The sequence below is a fragment of the Theropithecus gelada genome, chromosome 6 (genome assembly GCF_003255815.1).
Source record: "Theropithecus gelada isolate Dixy chromosome 6, Tgel_1.0, whole genome shotgun sequence".
Taxonomy (NCBI): domain Eukaryota; kingdom Metazoa; phylum Chordata; class Mammalia; order Primates; family Cercopithecidae; genus Theropithecus; species Theropithecus gelada.
The window spans coordinates 147,598,611-147,613,299 of record NC_037673.1 but is presented as its reverse complement, the minus strand read 5'-3'; the positions used below and the strand labels follow the sequence as shown (position 1 = coordinate 147,613,299).

General features: G+C 43.4%; 1 protein-coding gene across 1 annotated transcript in view; it reads left to right on the top strand.

Annotated features, from left to right (window-relative positions):
- The window catches only part of CCDC69 (coiled-coil domain containing 69), a 41,597-nt gene extending 27,390 nt beyond the window's left edge, over positions 1-14,207 (top strand). Inside the window, exons 5-9 of the mRNA XM_025389110.1 lie at positions 9,300-9,373; positions 10,674-10,775; positions 11,255-11,374; positions 12,715-12,812; positions 13,546-14,207. Coding sequence (XP_025244895.1) covers positions 9,300-9,373; positions 10,674-10,775; positions 11,255-11,374; positions 12,715-12,812; positions 13,546-13,723 — 572 coding nt within the window. The 3' untranslated portion in view covers positions 13,724-14,207. The remainder of the gene's footprint in view (positions 1-9,299; positions 9,374-10,673; positions 10,776-11,254; positions 11,375-12,714; positions 12,813-13,545) is intronic.
- Positions 14,208-14,689: the final 482 nt, after the last annotated feature.

The window sequence follows — 14,689 nt, the reverse complement described above, 5'->3', positions numbered from 1 at the left end:
TCAGAATAATTTATCTACTTAAAACATGGCTGTGGCTTCGTGCGGTGGCTCATGCCTGTAGTGTCAGCACTTTGGGAGGCCGAGGCGGGCGGATCACAAGGTCATGAGTTCGAGATCAGCCTGGCCAACATGATGAAACCCTGTCTCTACTAAAAATAAAAAAAAAAAATTAGCCTGGTGTGGTGGTGTGCACCTGTAATCCCAGCTACTCGGGATACTGAGGAGGCTGAGGCAGAATTGCTTGAACCTGGGAGGCAGAGGTTGCAGTGAGCCAAGATCTCACCACTGTACTCCAGCCTGGGGGACAGAGCAAGACTCCATCTAAAAAACAAAACAAAACAAAACAAACAAAAAAAAAACATGGTTGTGATTATTTTATACATCGAAGTTTATATCATATTCTTTTCATTTAACATTGTATCAAATGTTTCCAAGTAATTATGCTACTAAAATTTTTATAAAGGCAAGACCATAAAGTACATGGCTTTCCTTATTTCTTGTGTCTAGACCTCTAGATCTCAAAACAGCTTTTGCATAATGTTGCCCATATTTCACATTGTGTCCTTTGATTTACCCAAATGGAATAACTAGAACAGAGGTCTGAATGATTTTAAGAATCTTGAAACATATTGCAACATTAGCGCACATTATTGCAAACATTGCGAAATGGAATTCAAGTCCTTGCCTGGAAATTGAAGAATTGTGGTTCTGTGGGTGTGTGTGGGTGTGTGTGTGGGTGTGTGTGTGTGTTTGCTTTTGTTGTTGTTTTTGTTTTTGTTTTGAGATGGAGTCTCGCTCTGTCGCCCAGGCTGGAGTGCAGTGGTGTGATCTCGGTTCACAGCCATCTCCGCCTCCCGGATTCAAGTGATTCTTCTGCCTCAGCCTCCCGAGTAGCTGGGATTACAGGCGCCCACAACCACGCCTGGCTAATTTTTGTATTTTTAGTTGAGACAGGGTTTCACCATGTTGGCCAGGCTGGTCCCGAACTCCTGACCTCATAATCCGCCTGCCTCGGCCTCCTAAAGTGCTGGGATTACAGGGTGAGCCACCTCGCCCAGCCAAAGAATTGTGTTTTAATAATACCATACCCTGTTGAACTGGGGCTATCACTCAACCTCCTTGAATCTCAATGCAGTTTCTCTCTCTCTAAAATCTACCTTCCGTACCTCACAAGACTTTATGGGAAAACAACTTTATTCTCCAAGCATTGCTTTGATATTATTTTTAGCATTATAAGAAGAATTTCCTACTGTAAAACCCAGGGGAGAAGAGATTGCCTGTCTTGAATTCTTCCCATCAGTCATAATTCTTCTATAGTTATTTTTAAATTGCTTGGCACATATTAAGTGCTACATAAGTCTATAATGAATGAATGAAAGCATAGCATGGTGGAAATATATGAGATTTTATACGTATGGGGAGAGGTACACAGATAAGAGACTAGTGGTGGTTTTCCACATTCGAGGACCCTTTGTTGTCTTTTTAAAATTATCACATAGTAAAATTGACTGTTTTTGAGGGGGTGTGCATTTTCGTAAATTCTAATGCATGTATCGATTCTTTTTTTTTTTTTTTTTTTGAGACAGAGGCTCGCTCTGTGGCCCAGGCTGGAGTGCAGTAGCGCAATCTCGGCTCGCTGCAACCTCCGCCTCTTGGGTTCAAGCAATTCTTTGCCTGAGCCTCCCAAGTAGCTGGGATTACAGGCACGTGCCACTATGCCCGGCTAATTTTTGTATTTTTAGTAGAGACAGTGTTTCACCATCTTGGCCAGGCTGGTCTTCAACTCCTGACCTCGTGATCCACCCGCCTCGGCCTCCCAAAGTGCTGGGATTACAGGCGTGAGCCATTGCGCCCAGCCACATGTATAGATTCTTGTAACCATCGCCACAATCAGGATACAAAACAGTTTTATCACCCCCAAAAAGCTATCTCAAACTACCCTTGCATTCACATCCTCCTCCCACCCTAAACCCTGGCAATTATTGATCTGTTCTCCATCTCTGTAGCTTTGTCTTTTCTAGGCTATTACATAAATGAAATAATACGATATGATTTTTTTATATTGGCGCCCTTCACTCGTCACGATGCCTTTGACATTCATTCCAATTGTTGCATATCTCAGTAATTCATACTTTTTCATTGTGGAGTTATATTCCATTGTTTACTCATTCACTGTTCCAGGACATTTGAGGCAATTATGAATACAGCTGTTGTAACATTCTTGTGCAGGCTTTGTGTGGACATAGGTTTTCATTTATCTTGGGTGAATACACAGGAGTGGGATAGGTCATATGATAAATGTATGTTTAGCTTTATGAGAAACAGCTAAACTGTCTTCCAGAGTGACCACTATTTTGTATTACCATCTGTGATATATGAGTTATACTGTTCCTACTCCATGCCAATACTTGTTGTCACTGGTTTTTTATTTTAGCTGTTCTAATAAGTGTGCGGTAATCTTCATGATAGGTTTAATTTACATTTCAGTAACGACTCATGTGCTTATTTGCTGTCTACATATCCTCTTTGATCAAATGTGTGTCCAGGTGTCTTTCCCATTTAAATTAACTTGCTTGTCCTTACTGTAGTTTTGAGAGATCTTTATATAGTTTGGACAAGAGTTCTTTGTATTTGCAAATACTTTCTCCTAACCAGTGGGGTTATTTTTTCATTCTCTTAATAATGTCTTTCACAAAGCCAAGCTTTTAATTTTGATAAAGTCCAATTTATTTTTTTCTTTGATTATACTTCTTATGTCATGTCTATGAACTCTTTGCTAAACCCCAGGTAACAAAGATTTTCTTCAGTGTTTTCTTCCAAAGACTTATGGTTTTATATTTAGATCTAAGATCCATATAATCATGTGGTCTTTCTTTCTTTCTTTCTTTCTCTCTTTCTTCTTTCTTCCTCTTTCTTTCCCTCTCCTCTGCTGTCTTCTTTTTTTTTTTTTCTTTTCTTTTCTTTCTGATGCCCAGGCTAGAGTGCAGTGGTGCTATCTTGGTTCACTGCAGCCTTGACCTCCAGGGCTCAGGTGATCCTCCCACCACAGCCTCCCAAGTAGTTGGGACTATAGTGCACATCACCATGCCTAGCTAATTTTTTTTTTTTTTTTTTTTGTAGAAATGGATTTTTGCCATGTTGCCCAGCCTGGTCTCTAACTCCTGAGCTCAAATGAACCACTGGACTTATCCTCCCAAAGTGCTGGGATTGCAGGTGTGAGCCACCACACCTGGCCTGGTTTTTCTTTAGATGGTTAATATAGTGGATCACATTGGTTTGAGTTTTCAAATATAGTTATCCCTAGGTATCCATGGGGAATTGATTCTAGGACCCACTTTGGATACCAAAATCTGCAAGTACTCCAGCCCCTTATATAAAATGGTGTATTATTTGCATATAACCTGTGTACATCCTTCCATACATTTTAAATCATCTCTAGATTCTTTATAATACCTAATACAATGTAAAAGTAAGGTGAATAGTTGTTATACTGTATTTTTATTTGTATTATCTTTTATTGTTATTTGGCATTTTTTATTTTTATTTTTTCAAATTTTTTTTATCCACGCTTGGTTGAATCTGAGGATGAGAAACCTGCAAATACGGAAGGCTGCCTGCATTGAACTAGCCTTGCATTCCTGGCATAAGCTCCACTTGGTTGTGTTATATTACTCTTTTTATGTATTGATGAATTTGATTTGCTAATGTTTTACTGAGGATGTTTGTGTCTATGTTCATGAGGAATGTTGGCCTGTAGTTTTCTTACACTATCTGGTTTTAGTATCACGATAAAGCTTGCGCCATGTAGTAATGTCCTCTCATCTTCTCTTTCTGGGAGAGATTATATAGAATGGGTGTTCTATCATTTTTAAATGTTTAATAGAATTTTTCAATGAAATAATCTGTGCTTGGGCATTTCTTTCAAAGTGTTTAACTACAAATTCAATTTCTTTTTAATAGTTATAGGAATTTCAGGTTAGGTACTTCACCTTGGGTGAGTTTTGGTCATTTTTTTTTTGGAAGAATTGGTACATTCATCTAAGTTGTTGAATCTAGGTGCATAGGATTGTTCAGCATATTTCCTTAATATCATTTCATATATCTGCTGTGTCTGTAGTGATATTTCATTCCTGATATTGGTCATGTGTGTGTTCTCTTTTTTCTTTGTCAGTCTTGCTTGAGGTTATCCATTTTATTAATTATTTCAAAGAATGAGATTTTGGTTTCATTGATTTCCCTGCCCCACCCCCCTTATTTTATCATTTTCCACCTCACTGGTTTCTGTTATTTTTATTTCCTTCCTTCTGTGTGCTTGCTTTATGTTTGGTTAGCTCTTCTTTTTTTTCTTTCTTTTCATTCTTTTTTTTTTTTTTTTTTTTTTCCTGAGACAGGGTTTTGCTGTGTCTCCCAGGCTGGAGTACAGTGTCATGATCATTGCTCAGTGCAGCCTCAATGGCTCCTGGACTCAAGCAATCTTCCCGCCTCAGCCTCCTGAGTGGTTGAGACTATAGATACCCCACCACACCTAGCCAGCTAATTTTTAAATTTTTAATAGAGGCAGGTCTCTCTATGTTAACCAGGCTGGTCTCAAATTCCCGGCTTTAGCAGTCCTCCTGACTCAGCCTCTCAAAGTGATGGGATTACAGGTGTGAGTCACTGGGCCTGATCCTTTTTCCTGATTTCTTCAGCTTAGAATATTGATTTGAGACCTTTCTCCTTTTCTAATATAAACAGTTAAAACTATAAATTTTTGCCTAAGCTCTGCTTTACCTGAATCCCACAAATTGATGTTTTTATTTTCATTTCGTTGAGTTCAAAATATTTTCAGTCTTATTTTCCTTGAGACTTCCTCTCTGGCATTGAATATGTAGAAGTGTATTCCTAAGTGTTGGGAGATTTTCTGGTTCTCTTTCTATTATTTGATTTCCAGTTTGATTGCATTACAGTCAGAGAACATAGTTTGTATTTTGCTGCTTTTATAGTTTGTTAAGGTTTGTTTTATGACTCAGGGTATGGTCTATCTTGTTTCATGTATACTTGAAAGGAATGTGTTTTCTGCTATTGTTGGGTTGAGTATTTTAAAAATAAATCAATTAGATAAAGTTTGGTTGATGGTAGTATTGAGTTCTGTATTCTTGCTGATTTTCTCACTGTTTTATGTGGAATGCTGAGGAGTGTTGAAGTCTCTAATTATAATGCATATTTGTCTATTTCTCCTTTCAGTTCTTTATCTGAAAATAATATAGCTACTATGACTTTCTTTTGATTAGTGTTTCTTTTTCCACCCTTTTACTTATGACCTACCAATAGCATATATTTAAACTGAGTTTCTTGTAAATAGCACATAGTTGGTGGGTGTTTGTTTGTTTTTTTTTAATTTTGACTTTAATTTTAGATTCAGGGCACACATGCAGGTTTGTTACATGGGTATAGTACATGATGCTGAGGTTTGGGGTATGAATGATACCATTAGGTGGGTTTTTAAAAACCCATTCTGACATCCTCTTTTATTTGGTGTGTTTAAGCCATTTAATTTACTGTTGTTATTGATAATGCTGATGTTCATAATATTGGGTTGAGGTCTGCCATTTTAGGATGTGTTTTCTGTTTGTTCTCACTGATCTTTATCCTGTTTTCCCTTTCCTGCTTTCTTTCAGAGTATTTAAACATTTTTAGTATTCCATTTTAACTTATTTATTGTCTTACTGTATCTCTGTATTTTTTTTTTTAGTGGTTACTCTAAGAATTACGATATACTTAACAATCTACTTAGAGTTGCTTTTTTTTTTTTTTTTTTTTTTTTTTTTGAGACACAGTCTTGCTCAGTCACCCAGGCTGGAGTGCAATGGCATGAGCTGGGCTCATTGCAAACTCCGCCTCCTGGGTTCAAGCGATTCTACTGCCTCAGCCGCCCAAGTAACTAGGATTGCAGGCACCTACCACCAGGCCCAGCTAATTTTTGTATTTTTAGTAGAGACCAGGTTTCACCATGTTGGCCAGTGTGGTCTAGAACTCCTGACCTCGGATGATCCACCCATCTCGGCCTCCCAGAGTGCTGGGATTACAGGTGTGAGCCACCACGCCCAGCCTAGAATTGCTATTTTATCACATCTAATGGAATGTAGAAAGCTTACCATCATGTAGGTTCCTCTGTTCTCTCCCGTTTTTGTTACATTTTTCTTATGTATTACATCTACATACATCTAATGCCCCATCAGACAAGGTTATAATTTTTGTATTTAATCATCAATCATATTTTAAAGAGCTCAAGAGAAGAAGAATAGTCTGTTGTATTTACTTAGTTCTTTACCAGTTCTGTTACTCTTCTTACATTCTTGAAGTTTCAAGTTTCCCTCTGGTTTCATTTGAAGAATTTCCTGTAGCAATTCTTTTAGAGCAAGTTTGCTGGTGATGAATTCTAAGTTTCCTTCATCTGAGGATGTCTCAATTTAATCTTCTTTCCTGAAGGATATTTTCACTGCATATGGGATTCTGGGCTTATTGTTTTGGTTTTGTACTCCAGAAGAAAGCAGGAAAGGGAAAACAGAGGATAAAGGTCAGCAAGAACAAACAGAAAACACATCCTAAAATGGCAGACCTCAACCCAACATTATGAACATCAACATTTTCCAGCAATTTTTAAATGTTTTTCTTCTGGCCTCTAAGGTTTCTGATGAGAAACATACAGTTATTCAAGCTGTTGTTCCCTATATGTAGTGTACCATTTTTGTCTGGTTCCATTCCACACCTTTTCTGTGTCATGAGCTTTTGGAAAAGATGTGTCTGGGTGCGGATTTCTTTGGGCTTACTTTGGAGTTCAGTGATCTTTAATCTGTAGGTTTATGTTTTGGAAAATTTGTGGAATATTCAATCATTCTTTCTTCAATTTTTTATTTTTTTGGACTGCACCCTCTTTCCTCCGATTCTTTGACTGTGATGATAGAAATGTTAGATATTTGGGCATTATCTTACAGGTCTCTGAACCTCTGTTCATTTTTTTCTTCCCCCTAATCTTTTTTTCCTCTCTACTGTCCAGATCGGATAATTTCTGTTGATCTATTTTGAATTTCACTGGCTCTTTCTTATCTCATCTCCATTCTGCCATTGATTCCACCTAGTAAGTTTTTATTTCACTTATTGTACTTTTCAGTTCTAAAATTTCCTTTTGGTTCTTCTTAATAACTCTATTTATTTCCTAAGACTTTCTATTTTTCTATAATTTCTAAAAGTATGTTCACTCTTACTTTCCTTTTCTCTTTTTCCTTCTTGCCATCAGTGGCAGAACACCCATACTTCTTAGAGTCTTTTCTACTGGTTACCATAAAAATTCTGTTAATTCCTACATCTATAGGATCTCAGTGTAGGCATCTGTTGAATATCTTTTCTCAAGGGAGTTTTTTTTCTGCTTCTTTTTAGGCTGAGTAATTTTTTGTCTTGTATGCTGAGAAATTTGGGGTTGTATCCTAGACATTTTAAATGTTTAAATACATGAGATTCTGGATTTGTTTAAATCTGTCGGGTCAGGCCGGGCGCGGTGGCTCAAGCCTGTAATCCCAGCACTTTTGGGAGGCCGAGACGGGCGGATCACGAGGTCAGGAGATCGAGACCATCCTGGCTGACATGGTGAAACCCCGTCTCTACTAAAAAATACGAAAACTTAGCCGGGCGAGGTGGCGGGTGCCTGTAGTCCCAGCTACTCGGGAGGCTGAGGCAGGAGAATGGCGTAAACCCAGGAGGTGGAGCTTGCAGTGAGCTGAGATCCGGCCACTGCACTCCAGCCTGGGCGACAGAGCGAGACTCCGTCTCAAAAAAAAAAAAAAAAAAAATCTGTCGGGTCAGTGGTATTTCAAATTCTGGTCTTCTTGCTCAGTCTGCTGCTACCATTTACTTTTCAGTCTGCAAATAACTGCAGAATTCATTCTGTCCAGGTTTTGTAGCTAATTCGGTAGGAAAAACTGGATGAAGTGTGCTTCCTTCATCTTACCTAAAACCAGAACCTGTCTTGATAGGCAAATTAACAAATTAGGCCAATACTTTTAAAAAGTTAAGGCTATAATTTTTATATGACTATTCTTATCAATTTTTTACTACTCTACCACCATTATATTACTGAACATTATTTTTTTCTTTTTTTTCTTTTTTTTTTTTTTTTTTTTTGGAGACAGAGTCTCTGTTGCCCAGGCTGGAGTGCAGTGGTATGATCTCAGCTTACTGCAACTTCTGCCTCCCAAGTTTAAGCCATTCTCCTGCCTCAGCCTCCTGAGTAGCTGGAACTACAGACTTGTGCCACCACGCCCGGCTAATTTTTGTGTTTTTAGTAGAGACAGAGGTTCGCCATGTCAGCCAGGCTGGTCTCAAACTCCTGACCTCAAGTAATCCTTCCACCTCAGCCTCTCAAAGTGCTGGGATAATAGGCATGAGCCACCGCTCCCGACCTTGAACATTATTTTTTTCATCACTGCCATACACCTGGCTCTTTGGCTGTATTAAACTTTCCTGTCTCCTCTGTTCTATTTCCCATTCTGCCCATTGATTGCCATTTGCCTATTGTCTTTTTTCAGTTGAGACAAGGTTGGAATTTTCCAAAAGGAACTTTATGAAGGAGGTGGGATGATACATACAACTGTATTGATTTGGGGAATGACGATAATTTCAGCTGTGTACAGCACCGCCCTGTCTGTAAAGCCCTTGCACGTCCTTCTCATGTTATCCTCAAATGACCCCTTTGAGACAGTCCAACCCAGTTTATTGATCCCATTTCACAGTTGAGATAACAGGACTTTTAGATGTCTGATGTGATCTTCTCAAGGTCTCTCAGTTTTGGAAAGGCAGAGCCAGGACCAAGTGGATTTCCTAGCCACAAATCTAATGTACCTACCGCAGTTTTGTGCTTTAGTTTGACAACTAAGGATTTAATGATTTTGTGATTTGGCTAGTCCAGTTTACAAAGCATTGTCCTCTGCATTTTCCATGGCCTGAGGTGGTCTTAGATAAACATGCTTGCTGCAAGATCTTTGGATCTTAGCCTTAGTGAGGTGTGGATGGCACCCGCAATCTGGTAAGCTTCCTCCCAGGCTATAGTTTATTTCAATTTCCATGAGGTTTTATTAAATACCTAGTACATTTCTGGCACAGCCTCCAAGCAAGCCTAGGAGATAGAAAGATGAATAAGACCATTCCCAGACTCCTGGCCTCTATGGGCCCCAGGTAATCATCTGGACCTTTCTGACCATCAAGGGGCCTGCCAGAAGGCTTTGGGGAGAGGTGTCTGAGCTTATGGAGTTCTCCTTTCCCTACAGTCCTCCGGGCCTCATATGAACAGGAGAAAGAAGCGCTTACCCACTCTTTCCAGGAGGCCAGTGCTGCCCAGCAGGTGAGAGGGGCTGGGCCATGTCAGTCTCGGGTGAGGGTTGGGGAGAACCAGTGGGAAAGCAGCATGGAGCCCCAAGGCAGCCAAAACTGATTATGTGTGCCTAGGAGTGAGGGGCTGAGGTGATTGTCTTCTGTGTATCCAGGCCCCTACATGTGGTAACCAGGCTATTAGCTCAAGAAGGCTGGGTTTGAAATTGAGTTGGGCCTATTTTTCCAGGGACTATTAGGAAGATCTTGGAGAGGCATGGGCCAGGTGCCACAGTATGATAGATTCATGGGTGGATGCACATAGACCTGTGGAAGGATGCAGGGAAGCATCTGACTCAATGTGGCTGTGCAGGAAAGATTTTCTAGAGGGAGTGAGATCTAAGCTGGAGTCTGAAGGATGGGTTGGAATTCTTTGGTAAAGAAGGATAGGAAGGGTGCCCCAGGCAGAAAAAAAGCAATGTGTTCAAAGACATGGAGGAAAAAGGGAAAATGTGGGATACCTGAGGAACTGAAAGATGTCCAGGATGCCTGGGGTATGAGTTTCAGTGGGAGAGGGGACTAAGGCTAAGGAAGTGAGCAAGGGTCAGAGTGGGAGCTGGCGAGCCATCTTAAGGAGTTGTGCTCTATCCTAACGGTAATGGTCACAGTTGGTTCAAGTAGAGGAAGTTCTTGGCAGTGAAACAGTTTGGAGATAAGAATGTACCCTGAAGCTGGGGGAGTATTGTGATGTTTGGCTGCAGTAGAGGATGTATAGAAGGAGCAGTGAGGGGTGAACTTGGAAAAATTCATTGAGCCTCATTTGGATGGGTTTTGAATGCCAGGCTAACAATGATCTTTTATACCAGGACATTGTCCCCTACAGTATGGGGAGCCATTAAAGGCATTAAAGCAAGAGGTGGGGTTGGTGTGTTCCTTTCGTCTCCTCTCCTTCTCCCTCTCCCTCCCCCTCCCTTTCTGCATCCCCCTCCCCCTTCCCCTCCTCTCTCCCTCCCTCTCCTTCTCCTCTTCCCCCCCTTCTCCCCTTCCCTCTCCCTTTCCCTCCCCTTCCCTCCCCCACCCCTCCCGTCCCTTCTTCTTTTCTTTCCTCTTTTCTTTTCTCTTCTTTCTTTCTCTTTCCAGCATGCAATTCTGCACTGTAAGGGCTGGTAGATCTCAAGCAGTGGTCAAAGTATGTTGATCTTGCATTGTCTTGTAGGGTAGACCAAAGACAGATAGAAGAACCCAAAACTGTTCTCCCTCTGGGATGTGGTGAAGTTCACCTATAGCCTTTATGAGGCAGGCTTTGATTGTCTCCATCCCACTCCCTGCTCCAGGAGACCATAGACAGACTGACCTCACAGCTGGAGGCTTTCCAGGCCAAAATGAAGAGGGTGGAGGAGTCCATTATGAGCCGAAACTATAAGAAGCATATCCAGGTAGGTGGCAGCACCCTGGGGGCTTTTCCTCCTTGAATCTCCAGGGAGGTCAGGGCCGGGCAACAGGAAACACCAGCCCCTCTTCAAGGACAAGACTCAGACCTGACACTCTTACCTACACAAGGGCCTGGAAATAAAAGAGTTCCCATTTCACTGATGGGAAAATTAAGGCCCGGAGAGCAGCATCTGGAATAGTCAAGTGCTCACATTCTGGATTCAGAGAGAACTAGGTGCACATAGCAAACCTTCCACTTAGCACAAGTGACTCAACCTATCCAAACCACAGTCTCCTCATCTCTGGTGCTAGTACATGTCTCAAAAGGTGTTATTCGGATCCACAGAGATGAAGCATATTAAGCACTTAACATAGGCTGAGAGAGGAAGGTGGGTGACTTGTGAAAGTCCAGCTGAGTTTCTGGCAGAATGGGGAGGAGGGAGGTAGCTTACTGGCCTAATGAGGTCACTCTCTCCCTGTCTAGGATTATGGGAGCCCCAGCCAGTTCTGGGAGCAGGAGCTGGAGAGCTTACACTTTGTCATTGAGATGAAGAATGAGCGTATTCACGAGCTGGACAAGCGGCTGATCCTCATGGAAACCGTGGTCTGTGGCTGGGAGCGGCTGGGGGATGCAGCCTCAGGCTCCCGCTTTCTGGGTGTTTCCTTTGTAAAGCATGCAGAGGGGCGGTGGTTTAAGGAGGTCCCAGCCTGGTTCACTCCAGCTTTGACCTGCCACCTGTGCTGACCACTGAGCATGGTCTGTGGCCAGGCTGGGTCAAGCAGTGGCTCCTTATCATCTGAGTCCTGTGCCTTTCGAGGCTACTGATGTTGCTGTAGCTTGGGTGACACTAGGGCAGGTAGCATTGAGAACACATGAGGACAGAAGCCTCAGAAACCCTAGGGTTGAATCTAAGCGGAGATGATGTTGCTCTGGAAGAAGAGATGATGTTGCTCTGGAAGAAGTGTCCCTGGCCTCCTGTGTGCCATACAACTTATAATTAAAAAAATAAAACTAAGCAATGAACAAAAAGCTGCTGATTTTTAATTTTGCCACAGGAGAATTTTTTTTTTTTTTTTTTTTTTTTTTTTTTTTTTTTTGAGACGGAGTCTGGCTCTTTCGCCCGGGCTGGAGTGCAGTGGCCAGATCTCAGCTCACTGCAAGCTCCGCCTCCCGGGTTTACGCCATTCTCCTGCCTCAGCCTCCCAAGTAGCTGGGACTACAGGCGCCCGCCGCCTCGCCCGGCTAGTTTTTTGTATTTTTTAGTAGAGACGGGGTTTCACCGTGTTCGCCAGGATGGTCTCGATCTCCTGACCTCGTGATCCGCCCGTCTCGGCCTCCCAAAGTGCTGGGATTACAGGCTTGAGCCACCGCGCCCGGCCAGGAGAATGTTAAAAAAAAAAAAAAAAAAAAATCTTCCAGGCACTACCATCTCATATCACCATCAGTTCTTTTCTCAGGAAGGAGACAGGGTGGGAGTGAGATGAGCCAGGGTGCATGCCCAGTGAGCCCTGGGGGCTTGAGTCACATGACGTGGAATCACCCACAGGGCTTTATTTTAATCAGATCGTCTCAAACATTCCCTGTAGATTTTGTTCACCCATTTTTGTGGAAACACATAACAGACAAACTTAATTTTATTTATATAGATCATATCCTTCTGACTTTTGGGGAACAAAAACTATTCTTTCTTCCATGAACTCATGGTGATAGGAGATGGTAGGGCCTGTGATTTTTTTTAACATTCTCCTGTGGCAAAAAGTCAGCAGCCCTTTGTTAACTTTTTAGTTTTATTTTTTTCTAAGTTACCTTATTGCTCCGTGAAATGTAACATATAGTCTAGAAGGAATCAGCGCTTTCGGTGGCCACAGATAAGAGGGAGGTGTTAGCACACATCGTGCAGCGTGAGTTTGGCAGCTTTCTGAGCTCATTCGGATGTGTTACAGAAAGAGAAAAATCTGATATTGGAGGAAAAAATCACGACCCTGCAACAGGAGAATGAGGACCTCCACGTCCGAAGCCGCAACCAGGTGGTCCTGTCAAGGTAGCTGTCCTCCTGCCTCCTTTCCTCCCGTCCCCACCCTTTGTGCCAAAATTTCCAGTTGGGAGAGTCTTAGAGGGACCTGAGGAATGGACTGACAGGTGGGCCCGGGGCCTCTTTAGGGCATGTGGCTCCTCTTTCCCTGGGAGTCAGGAAACCCAAGGGGGCAGCTTTGCCCGGAAACCAAAGTCCCAGTGCCTTGATGAGTATCTGTGGGTCTCCGTCCTGGCTGAGTGTACTCCATGGGAAAGCCCGATATAGGGAAGAGGAAACAGGAAATTGATCGTGCACCAGGCCTAAGTGGAATGAATCAGTTCTTAGGACTTAGTAAATAAGAGCTAGTATCATGTGTCAGACATAATTTATTGAATACTGTACATATTTTCTCATCTAATCCTCATAATTACTCTAAAAGCTGGGTCCTATTCTTCTTCTTCTTCCCGTTTTACAAATGAGGAGCCTGAAATTTAAGAAGAATGAATAACTTGTTCAAGATTATATAGCTAAGTGGTGGAGCAGAGATTTGGAGCAGCTCAGAACTGCCTGCCTGTCTGTGAGGCCCACGCTCCTTGGTCAAGAGATTGAATTGCCTCTTGTATACAGGCCAACAAGGAGGGGCGGTGGAGACCCTGCAGCAGGCTGCTGGTCCATCTGAGGAAGGCTCCCTGGGGGAATGGGTCGGTCTCTGTGGTACCCGCTCCCAGTAGGCAACCCTGGGCTCTGTGTGCATCCACAGGCAGCTCTCAGAAGACCTGCTTCTCACGCGTGAGGCCCTGGAGAAGGAGGTGCAGCTGCGGCGACAGCTCCAGCAGGAGAAGGAGGAGCTGTTGTACCGGGTCCTCGGGGCCAATGCCTCGCCCGCCTTCCCCCTGGCCCCTGTCACTCCCACTGAGGTCTCCTTCCTCGCCACATAGGGTGCAAGGCCTGGGCCTACCACGATGCCTGAAGTCACAGCTCCTCCCAAGGTTTTTCTGGAGAAGACAGCAGGAGCCTCTCAGTTCTTTTCCAGGAAGGAACGAGGGTGGGAGCGAGATGGGGAGCCAGGGTGTGTGCCCAGTGAGCCCTGGGTTCTTGGGTTACATGGAATCACCCACAGGGCTTTGGAGGCCCCGAGAAGCGTCTTCCCTTGAGTTGGCCTAGGGAATAAGCAAGAGGAGACATTTCCTCCCTCCCCCAGCACTCTGTCCCAATCCGAGAAGTTCCGAGGCTTTCCCAGGGGCAGCCTGTGTCACGATGGCCATCTGACATAAAGGAGACAGCCCCGGGTCCCAGCTTGTCAGCTCTGCTGCCAACTTGCTGACTTGTCAACTTCCTCTAGGTGTTCCCACTCCACCCTGGCCTGCTCACAGCCTCAGTTTATCCCCTGCACTAAAATGGCGGGGGGACTACTCAAATGACTCTTCTGTCACTGCAGTGTCCCATTCTAGGATTGTCTGAAGGCCAGAGTAGGGGTTGGGGAGGAGTGTGGACAAACACGGCAAATCAGAGTGGGAAAGGTGAATGGCAGGGTGGGGGTCTCTGAAGGGCCTTGGGGCTGACAGGGCCAGGCAGCCTCCCCAGCTGAGGGTCCGTTCCTGGGCCAGAGTTGGGTCTACTAAGGGGCAGTAGCCAGAGCTCCTCTTTCTTTACCAGGCAAGGCACATCCCTTCAGCGCTCCTGGCCCTTCAGTCTTGGTGCCACCTGGCCACAGCGGCCAGCTTGGTGGTTCTGAGTCCATTGATCTGTCAGAGCTGGAACCTCATCCCTGCACAGATGAGGAAACCGAGGCATGGAGCAGTTCCCAGAGTCAAATCTAGATCTCATCTGTCATCCAGGTCTTATCCTTTGCTCTGTTTTTCTCTTCAGGCTCTGGAAGATCAGGTCTGTAACTTAATCTTCCT